The following is an 11707-nucleotide window of genomic DNA, read 5'->3' on the forward strand; positions in this document are numbered from 1 at the left end:
TTAAGAGATAATATTATTTTCATTCCCTGTCTAAAGCACACATTTGGTGAATCAATGTAATTATCAGAGAAGATTGCTGCCATTGATTGGGTTATCACTTCAAAGTCCTTGGTAATGTTTATCCTTGAATATTGATATTTAAGAGCTTTTTTGTGAGCAAATGATAAGCAAAATTTGATGAGGAAAGGCTAGTCGGCCCATCGCGGCTCATCCTTGATTTTCCACTACTGGGGATACTAATTAGGAGGCTGTGTGGTCCAGTGGTTAAAGAAACGTGCTTGTAACCAGGAGGTCCCGGGTTCAAATCCCAGCTCAGCCACTGACTCATTGTGTGACCCTAAGCAACTCACTTAACCTCCTTGTGCGCCGTCTTTCAGGTGAGACGTTCTTGTAAGTGACTGATTCATTGTTCACACACCCTAGTCTTGTATCTTGTAAAGCGCTTTGTAATGGTGGTCCATTATGAAAGACACTATATAAAAAATAAAGATTGTAGGTTAAAAGCCCAGAATCCGACTGCTTCACCTGGTAGGCTAGTCCATGCATTTAATACTTTTTGTGTAAAAAAGTGCTTTTTATACTAGGACTTTGTATTCTATAGACAACCAGCTATTTTTTTTGTGTCCATCTTTTATGTTTGTAAAACAAAATTGGTGAGTTTTTTAATTACTTGGAACAAATTTGGAACCTTTGAATGCTGTGGACCTATTGACCTGCACTTCTGTTATCAACCATAGCAAGGGAGATGTGTTTAAAAACTACAATGGAAACCATGTGGTCATATTTTGGAGTATGGTGATGTAACCGTTTCATCTATATCATTTGTCATTTCCTTTTCATTCTAATGAACGCAATTAAAGGGGTAATTAAATGATTAATTAGTTTCACATGTGAAGCGCTTGCTTTACAGACCCTCAAGAGCAAATGAGAATGTTTAATGATTGGCGTATGTTGGGGGATTAAGTCTGTTGTGTTTTCATTTATAATGTCACACGGTCCAGTGGGTTATTGAGTTGGTGGAGTTGGTCTTTGAGGCGGCGCTGGTTTTTTCTGTTTTTGTTTGGGTTTGACAGAGTAAGAGGAGAGACAGTGTATACGTTGCTATCAGCACATACTATTTCAGTTTGTTTTCTTGTTTGTTTGTATCTATGAAAGCTTGTGAAGTGTTTAACTTCTAAATGTTGGGTTGAAAATGAGTATAGAGCTTTATAATGGTGGGCTGAACAAAACATACCCTTAACCTTGTTTATGCTGAACTATGGAAATTTAAATTTTACATTATCTGAGCCAATGAAAGCAGTTTTTATATGTATATTCAGTTGATTCTAGTAAATGTTACTAGTGTCTATAAGAAACAATATGCTTTACGAATTAGGAGAAGCCATTCAGCCCAACTCTGCTCGTCCATTTAGCCGATTGATCTCAAAACTCGGTCAAGTTGGTTTTTAAAGGATCAACAGCATGACTAGGTAACCCCCTCCCCACTAAATGTGCATGAGAACACAGGATGAATGTCTCAGTATCTACCCCACCACGAACAAGTGCTGGGAATCTTTTGAAAGGGGTAGTTAGACCGAAACTCTGTTTTCCTTAGCTTTGCGTAAACGGCATTGATTTAATGCGCTGGCTTCCTCATGAATGATAACCTCACTGGTGAAACAGCTTCACTGGGCTATACTTAGAAACTTGGTTCACTTCCAGCTGTGGCCTTCATTGTTAAATGAATCTTCGTCTGCCAGGCCGGATGGATGTCTCCGCATTATTGCTTTTACTGAACTATAACAATGCTCTCCTGGTTTCAGTGGGTGGCCAAAAACTCTCCATGTCTGTTTGAACCGACGTGTCAAATGATATCATGCTCTATTTTATTTAATGGTTTGCTCTTTTAAATGGAAGTTTTTAACACATGGTTTAGTCCTTTCATCCCGCAAGACTGTTGCTTCTTCCCTCAGGAATGACAATGTACTTACACGACTGTAACAGCATAAAGCACTGCAAGACAAGTAAGGGGCATAAGATATTATCCATAGCTACACATGCAGAAATACCAAAAGAAACTACTTTAAAATATGTTAGCTTATTATAGTATCTCTACGTGTATTTTTATATCACTGTACAAAATCGATCTAAGAACTTCAGGAACCAAGTGAAAAGAGTCAGGGTGGGCTTACATTGGATAAGACACCAAAACCAGCCTACTAGTAAGCCTTTAGCAATACTTTTTGATGCTCAAACTTCTGTGTGTTAGGACAGACCCAGCATAACAAACACTGAGATCAATATAACTAACAATCTGAGATCAATGACTTATCAATGTAACAAGCATGCCATTGTCATGCAATGGTTTCATTGCCTTCTTCAATATAATTTCAATCTAGTATTCAGGCACATTTCAATAAGAAGGGAAGCAGATTGGACTAGTTTTTCTTCCATTAAGATGTCAGATTTAATGTAGCAGATATGATTAGTGTTTCTGTTTTACTATCATGCTTAACAAATTTGTCTGGGTTTCATTTCTTATAGAGAGCGCTGGGAGCCAGGCGGAGGCCATGTACGATGGGGTGAGGGTGCCCTCTCCTCAGGAGAATGCCAATGGCTTCGCTCAACCAGGAGCATCCGCTGTCCACTCCAAACCCGAGGAGGAGGAGGAGGAGGAGGAGGAGGAGGAGGAGGAGGCCAGGATAATGGAACCAGTGTTGGTGAAGAAGGCCCACAGGGAAATCCTGGATCACGAACGGAAGAGGAGGGTGGAGCTGAAATGCATGGAGCTCCAGGAGATGATGGAGGAACAAGGGTAAGTCTTCTTGTAGTTTGTTTTAATGTTTTCCAGTTTTCAAAGAATGGTCACATTGCCCCAGCACAAACTGTAATTTATAAATTGACACTTGATGCTTAATATGTAATAGTATGCATTTTTGTTTTTCTTTTTAATGTAGTCTGTGTTAAGTGATTTGACCATAAGTAGCTCTCCGGTTCTAGTTGCCAGTCATTTACCATGTACATCTTTTTACACAATATAAGCCTAACCCTTACTCCAACCCCCCTACCCCTAACCCTTTTCTGATACAATGCTGTACTTGCATATGCATATATATATATATATATATCGTGCAAAAATATTAACACATTAAGTACACTGTAACTATGCATAATAACATTGTAATGATGTGTACGTTCACATGTATCTACTAAGTAACTACTATGTAAGTACACAGCAATTACAGACACAGTGTAATGTGTTACTGACATATATATGAGCCAGGGCCTCTTAGTGCATAGCCACTGTGCTATTACCAGCAGTCCCAGAGGAACCCTACTCCACAGGAGCTGTGTTACAGATGCTTTCTAGAACTGAAGAGAGCTGTGTTACAGATGCTTTCTAGAACTGAAGAGAGCTGTGTTACAGATGCTTTCTAGAACTGAAGAGAGCTGTGTTACAGATGCTTTCTAGAACTGAAGAGCAGCTTCTGAACTCGTACAGTAACACCTTGAGAAACACTGCAGTAAGAACCACTGAGAATCACTGCAAACCTCATGAACGGTGGGCACTACATTGAAAACAAAGGAAATGTTATTTGAAGCAATTCCTCTTTTTGTGGGCCATATTTCCAAAGCCATTACTCCAGTCTTTAAATAAGCCTGATTTTTTTTAATAAAAATGTTTGTTCATTTTACAGAACTAGAACCAACCAACCAGCTACAGTAAGTAATCCAATACAATTTCTCTTCGGCACGCTTCAGCACATTTCTCTTCAAAGACTGGAGGTAACGCTTTGGAAATATGGCCCTGGTTATCCTAAAGAGATTGAATAAGGTAGCTTCTTTTAAATAAGGGTGGCCTAGTGACTACCACCCAGGTACATTGTAAGCGTACTGGGATCACAAATAGGAAGCCTGCTTATATCTTCCGATCCCAGTGCTCTGCCAAATGAGTCAGCAAGTTCAAATCCACAAAGTGGCTTTGTGTTTCCTCAGTTTAACCAGTTTACCAGTGCCTGTGTTCTTGTTTTTGGTGTCCCAGCTGTGGCTGCAGATTATTTAATAATCCTTACAAGGCATTGTTTCAATCAAATTCAATCTAACCTCTCTCTATGAGGCTTTGTCAGTCTGCTGCATATTTATTTATTTATTTATTTTTTTTGCAACACAAGGTATATATATATATATATATATATATATATATATATATATATATATATATATATATATATATATATATATATATATATATATATATATATATATATTGACTATGTTTGATACAGTTTTGACAGTCATTCAGTCACAGGTCATGTTTGAGATGGCTGGCTGGTTTTCCTAATACATTCCTTTATGTGTTTCATGTCCCTGTCAGGACACTGGGAATTTGTGTGATTAATATTAATTTGTTCTGTCAATCACCAGCAAATAACTGACAGAATCATTCTGCTTCCTTCAGTACTTCTGTACATGACAAATGACAGGGGTCTTCATTTGTTCTGTGAAAACTTGCAGGTGCCTTGCTGTAATGTTGACCAGAGTTTTTTTTTTTTTTTTTTCAAAATATGTTCCTACTGTTGGGACGTGAGATAAAAGATTTATCACTCTCTTTTAAGTCCTCAAGTAAAGCAATACCCAGTATTCGTACAACTTCCTCATGTGCAAAGAACGCTAGACCGTGATCGTTCCTGGTGGGGGAGGGCGTACATTGAGAAGCATGTTTCTTCCTATAAGCATGCCTTAGTTCTCAAGAGTGTTGGAATCTACCTCCTGCTGAAATATGGAATTCAAAGACAATGGACAATTAGCATTCCACAACACTGAACAAAACTTGGGGGCAGCGGAACTACATATGCTACAAATCAGGGAATCCTTTACTTGTCTACCAAATAACGAGAATATTTTTCCATAATCCTCAAGTGAACGTGCAGGAGTTTGCTGCTGATGTAGACAGTGATGGAACTGAGATTAGTCTCTGCTTATTTACAAGGTTTTAAAGATCATTTTTATTTAAATCCTTATGGCCAAGGGAGATTTTTCTTTACCTTCCGTGCAACATTGTAAAAAAATTAAAAATAAAGTAGAAATAAAAGGAAAATGATCGTACATAAAAATACATGTTATAGCTAGGACTGTGTTTTTTTTCACACAATTTTTTTTTTTATTTCATGCTCTAAAATGAGGTATTTCAAGATATTTCATGATTAAACGTAATAGTTGTTAAAGCAGAAAAAATGGATGTCACATTCAAAATGGATCATTTTCTCCAGAGTTATTGTACAACAGATGTTCCTAAATATTTAAATGAAAAACAGTAAATGCTAAATTGTGAAGTACAGTAATCCCTCGCCCGTCACATGCCCTCCCTAGCCGTTTATCCACCATGATCAACCTCTTCAGCAGTGCTAGTTTATTATTGAACAGAGAAGATTAGTTCAGAGATTGTACCAAAGTTTTCATACACTACATTGCTGGTAGTGTCACGTGAGCGGTTCATTGTGTTGATATGTAAATAAATCCTGCAGGGCGTATCAACCCCAATCTCCCTCTGGATCTCCTTCCTGTCACTCAGGAGCGAATGCACGCACCAACACGGCAGTGGTTAGCAAGTCATCTAGGCTGTACACATCTGCAGTGCAGAACATATATTAAATGTAGTGGTGGCCACAGTGATGTGCTCCAGATTGTCACAACTTTCCAGAGGTTTCAGTCAATGTTGTGGTCACTGTGGTTTTCATTCGCTTGAATTACAGCCTCTGTTCTTGGCAGGGTGTTGTAAATTACATCACTGCAAGGGTCTGGTGGCATTCTTGGTATTCTTGTGATTTACAGCCTAGTAAAGGCACATGAGATATACTTATTATAAGGCAATAGAAGCGCTTTCCAACGAACACCTACTGTTCTATCAGCCCGATGTCAAAGTCTTCCAGACCTGACCGCTGGGATTGAAACTGCCTCAATCAGGGAGATGTTTGAAGAAAATAAAAATGAAGCACAGTGCAAGTTCTGGTTCTTTGACTGGATACAGTAAGGTTGAGGAAAGCTGCATGCAAGCAGCAGACAGTAATGGGAGCTCCAGCACGTGTTGGGACCTGGCACTTGAAAGAGATGGTGTCCCATTGTTGACAAGCCGTCCCGCTGCAAGCTTCAGTAAACAGAATGGGAACCACTGCTATTACCACAGCATGCAGAATAAACAGAGAGGCAGTTAGAACAATTACCAGAGGAAAGCAGACACCGGAGAGAGAGGTGAAAGGGGGGGTTGGCTTTGTGGTTTCTGACAAATCACCCACAAAACATGATCTAAAGTAAAACCGTTTACAGTCCAGGCTATTTATACACAATACGTTGGAGTTCTGTGGATGTGTTGTTTTTAGTAATAATTAGCACAAGGCGTGCTGTAATGGTATGAGCTATTACTAGACAGAATCACTATAATATCACCAAATTATGAAGACATCGCTCAGCATTACCGACACTGATCCTGGTACAGGAGCACACTGTATAAAATTGATTTGGTACCATGGCAGTGCTGTATTGGTTCATATTATTGTGATACCACTGGTATAAATTAAAATGTGTAAATGTATATACCGGCTCATTGTAGGTGCCCTTGTGTTGCCATTGCCCCTTAGATGATTTATCTCCATAAAAATGAGATAAAAATGACATTGTGCTTTCTGGAACGTTACTGTAGGGTATGTCATTATTATGCATTATTATGCAGTGGAGGGTTTGTTTTTGCAAAGCTGTGTAATGTTGATTTGCAACGCACTTGGGGTGAAGCAATTCCAGCACTTTTTATTTCAAATTTTTTTTTGCTTGTTTTTTTTTGTCGCCGCTGAGATAAATTTCTCCTGGCTGAGCCTGGCTGTCAGTAGTGATTTTTCTCCGGCTGCCTTCATTACTCGAGATGCCTCTTTGAAATCCTCCAGAGACCGCAGCACTGTCAGAGACTGGAGAATCATGCCTTTGAATCTCCTCTCCTCCCAGTCAGCAGTAACAACGCGAGGGCCACTGGGACAGCCTTGCAGAAACCAGGCTCTTATTAAATCACAAACAGACCAGACTTTTGTGCTGCTGTTTTAGATTTGATGGCCGAGCCGTGTCATATTTTATCTGCGCATCATTAAAAAAAAAAAAACAAGGTTATGTCCAGAACTGTGGATATTGAATTATGTTAAGTGTAATTTATTGGTGAGTCACTAAAAGCTTTTAAAGTATTTATCATAAGCTATACAGTGCTGCCACATTGGTGCTTGAATTGCTTTCATGTTTATTGACATAAACTGAAGTAAATTATGTTTTTTCTTTTAATTAGCAATTTATGTTTAATTATATGGACAGATTAAAAATGACTTTCAGTTTAAGCATGTTAGCTGGGAACTAACGTGCATTATTGAGCTCATGCACATTCAGCATGCCATGCAATGGCTCTTTTTGGCAAGAAAAGAACTATTACAAGAAGAGCCACAAAAATGTACCTAGAATAGGTTTGGGTGCAGTTTTCCTTTTCTATTGAAAAATTCCAGCATTTACCGTGAAATTGAATTATACAAATGTTGCTGCCCGCTCCCATATATTGCATCGTATTAAGCACCCAAATAAAGGTACTGACTGCATGCTATAGGCTACAGTATCTGATGCTGTAGGATACATCAGTTGAGAAGCTTGTCCATTCAATTGGGACTCAGGGCTGCATGAAGAATGTAAGGCTTATTTCCCTTTGAGCTACATGTGAATGAGATCCCAGTATTACTGTGTTTTCTAAGGGAAGGATTGCTTGTAGGCAGTCAGGCAGGCACTGGAGTGCAATTCTTTCAAAATAAACTTACCTCCCCTTGTGGCGGCTGATGGAATTACATGTGACATTAGCTTATAGTACAGAGGTATCTGTTAACTAGCTAGACTACAATCTGGTGCTCTGTGCTTTTACTGTAGGTACAGCTTGAAATGCTTCCCATAAGGTCAGTTATGCAGAAAATCAACTAACCAGTCTGCTCCCACGCATCTGCTGTTTCTTGACCATTCAGATCAATATACCTTGCATCCAAACTGTGATTACTGTGACAAGGCAACCATCAGGTAAATCGCATAGTTTATGGGTCAGATTTATGCTCCAAAGTGATTTTTTTTGTGTGTTTGTGAAAGGAAAATTAAATGCTTGACCAACTGAGAACAGGCTGTCAATTACAGAGGTGCCCTGAGGAACAAGGAAGGGGAAGTAGGAGGTTTGAGAATTAGTTAGAGTTCTGGGAAATTTGTGTTCGACAGAACTTCATAGACCCATACTGGGACTTAGTGAGGAGAGCGCGAGTGTACAGCAGCTGCTGCTCTTATGGAAATGTGCTCTGTTTAAGTCTTAAGCACATCCGTTCTTCAGAATACCCCTTTTCAGTTTCACATTTTATGTGAAAGTTACTTCTTTTAACACACAGTTCTGCATTTTCTATTTTTATTGGTAAGTTTAGAGTTTCAACAAAGACAAATATTGAAAAGCTCAGTCCTGTTTTTTTCACCAGCTTTATAAGCTCAGAGGACTAGCAGCAGAGCAATGCAATGAGGGTACAGTATTGCTTTTCTCCTTGCTGGCAGTGATGGTGTCTGGTAAATAGCTGGCCTTATCAAAAACCTGCAATAAATTTAAATGACTTCTGAAAAGGCTTTGTCGCGCAGAGGGTGTTTAAGCATACCTCTCAAATATACGTCAAGAATAATATCATTTATCAGACCACAACAAAATACATGTTTCACATGAAAATATACATGCAACTTTTCCTTAGCAATGAGCCAAGTCTTAACAACACCTTGGGGCACTTCAGCTGGGAATATTGAATAGAGCATGAGATCGGCACACAATTGAGCTGTATCAGGTCTCAAATGTGCAGTTTTGAAAGAAACACACATTTTGCAAATGGTATATTCAGTTTATATGACTGGTGCTACACTACATAGGTTAAAGAAAGCTCTCGGTTTGCTTTCCTTCATTTCAGGAAGTCTGCGACTGTGGGCTGTAACTTCAACCCCACCAGTGTCTTTGGAGCACATTTATTTTTCTACTGCACACAACCAAGTTGTTTCCCCACTATTTTTTGTGTTACCTACTCTAGACAGAATCTAAATCATTGTATCCTACTCAGTAATGAATTGTTTGTGTCTTTTTCTGCTCTAATTTGTGCTGGTCTGAATCCCCCATTGAAGCAGATAAATCTCTGCGTGGCTGGCTAGTATGTTTTTTGAGAAGCTGCTGGCTGTTGATTTATGGAAATACCTTTGCCTTAGGACACCCATAATTAATATCAGGGCCTTTTGAGTAAGGGAAGAATGTATAAAAAAAATATTCAGCTCTCTAGCTGTCACCTATTAGCAGGCTGTAGAATATCTGTCAGCTGTCAGTTTATCTTCTGATCAGTGCCATTATTGTTACACACTGTTCTGCTGCATGAAAATTGCTCAGTTACATTTTATTACAAGCTCCTGTTTAGGTGTCACCTCTGTTGTCCTTGCGGTTTGAAAAGTCCTCTTCCAATCAATAAATCTGGCTCCGTCTCTCTTTCGCGGACAAAATGAATTCTGCATTTGAACACTGTGAGTCTGGCTAGTCGGCCCAATTTGAAAAATGACTTTTAGCGTGAGAACTTGTAAAATGTTTTCTTAAGCATCGCAGAAAAGAGCTGTCAAAATAAGAGCGGGAAAGGTCTTGTCAGTCCTTGAGGGAGTTTCCTAACATAAAATGCCAACTACAAAAATAGATCAGTGTTATAGAGCACACAATTTTCTGTTACAAAAAAAACCCAGGCGCACAATGTAGCCTTTTTATGTGGACAGAGGGTTTGTCACAAAGCATACAGGTAGGGCTGGGATCGGTTTTAATGGCTGTGATGTCACAGGTTCACAGAAAACAGAAAGCAAAGGATAGGGGTAGTTTAAAGACTGCTTGTTTGCGAAAGCATTTATAAGCACATTACATTTATAAATAAATTAATGGGGGAAACCAGCTATTATTTATAGTGTTTTCTCTTGGAAGCTTTTCAGATGCTGATTTCATTTTGTTTAGTTTTTTGTTTGTGGTGCCAGTCTTTTTCACATCATATATCATATGTCCCCATAAACATTATCCCAGGAGTAATTAGTCTTCACTTAATTGCTTTTGCCATTAAGCCATTAACTGACCAATTTTTGGTTTATATTAACTAAATACTCCCCTGCTTAAAGATACAGCATACTAAAATAATGGTAAATCACAGAGAATATGAAAAAGTGTTTTTATCTCTTTACCATGCTAAAGCATCGTTGCAAAACGAGTGTGTAAATGTACCATGGTAAACCACTATAGTGGTTCAGCTTTGTGTTGCTGTACTATAGTAGTACTGGAACTGCTCTGGGGCTTTAGATTTAGATACTGGTGTGTTGACTTTAATATCATTCTACAAAAACAACCAACAGAAATAAGACCAGTAAAGGCACTCCACGTGGAATGCAGGATGTGCCTTATAGCCTGGAGGTTGCCAGTTTGAGTCCAGGCTATTCCAGGCTGTGGACGGGAATTCCCAAGGGGCGGCGTACAATTGGCCCGGGTGGGGAGGTCTTAGGTCGGCCAGGGTGTCCTCGGCTCACCGTGCACCAGCGACCCCTGTAGACTGGCCGGGCGTCAGCGGGCCTGCCTGCAAGCTGTCCAGAGCTGCGTGGTCCTCCGACACTGTAGCTCCGAGGTAGCTGCATGGCGGGCCTGCAGAGTGAAAAGAAGCGGACGGCTGACGACACATGTTTCGGGGGGACCCGTGTGTTCATCTTCGTCTCGCCCGAGTCAGCGCGGGGGTTGCAGCAGTGAACCAGTTTTATAATTGGGTATTTCAAATTGGGGAGAAAATGGGGTAAAAAAAACAAAACAAAAAACAATTGCCGATTACAAATTTAAAAAAAAGAAATAAGACCAGTAACTTGAATACGTGTTGTCCCTTGTCTCTGCCCCCTAGGTATTCAGAAGAAGAGATCAGGCAGAAGGTGGGCACCTTTCGGCAGATGCTCATGGAGAAAGAAGGCGTGATAACCAGGGAGGACCCACATGCACACCACCTGTAAGTACAGACAGCTGGATGCAAGCAGAAATATCATCTGCACTGAAGCACAATTCTGTTCAGTTTAACACAAAAACAATTACATATACACAGCGTGATTCCACCAGGGGGTTTACTAAAGCAGTCGCTGCACCCATAAGAACCTTGACCTGGTTGGCTTGCCAGTTTGTTTTTGTTACCATGGGTAGTATTAGTTGCATGCACATAATAATAACAGTGGTATCTCAGGGCAAGCCATTCACATATAGTAAAGTATATCTGCAAGATAATGTGTACCAATGCCTAGGATTTGATCTCCACTTTTTAAAAACATTTTGACAGAAAAATAATCTGAATATAGCTATTACCAGAGAATTGGCAACCAACCAAAACGAATCTGTTGTGGTGTATTGGGAAACTTTTGTGATTTGTCTAAAGGTACAATGTCATGCAAATGCAAAATAAATTCAATTAATGTCTGGTTACTCAATTATCTGCTGCTAAACCAAAATGTCTTCATTTTGGGAGGTCTGGAATTAGGACTGATTTAAAAAGAGCTTGTTTTTGATAATGAGGATAGAAGAATATATTCTGATAGTGCAGATGCATGAAAATGATCAGATGACAGTGTTTCCATTTGAAAAGTGAACTTTTCCTATCACAATGCCTAT

General features: G+C 39.4%; 1 protein-coding gene across 1 annotated transcript; it reads left to right on the forward strand.

Moving 5' to 3' along the window:
• Positions 1-2525: 2525 nt before the first annotated feature.
• LOC121305026 (serine/arginine repetitive matrix protein 3-like) lies at positions 2526-11170 on the forward strand. Its single transcript, XM_041236512.1, has 2 exons — positions 2526-2794; positions 10956-11170. The coding sequence occupies exons 1-2, from the start codon at positions 2550-2552 to the stop codon at positions 11059-11061; spliced, it is 351 nt and encodes a 116-aa protein (XP_041092446.1). The 5' UTR covers positions 2526-2549; the 3' UTR covers positions 11062-11170.
• The last annotated feature ends 537 nt before the right edge of the window (positions 11171-11707 follow it).

The sequence above is a fragment of the Polyodon spathula genome, chromosome 41, assembly GCF_017654505.1.
Source record: "Polyodon spathula isolate WHYD16114869_AA chromosome 41, ASM1765450v1, whole genome shotgun sequence".
Taxonomy (NCBI): Eukaryota; Metazoa; Chordata; class Actinopteri; order Acipenseriformes; family Polyodontidae; genus Polyodon; species Polyodon spathula.

Coding starts and splice junctions, on each gene's coding strand:
- LOC121305026 (XM_041236512.1), top strand. CDS start 2,550: ATGTACGATGGGGTGAGGGTGCCCTCTCCTCAGGAGAATGCCAATGGC. Junction 2,795..10,955: donor GAGATGATGGAGGAACAAGG/GTAAGTCTTCTT, acceptor TCTGCCCCCTAG/GTATTCAGAAGAAGAGATCA.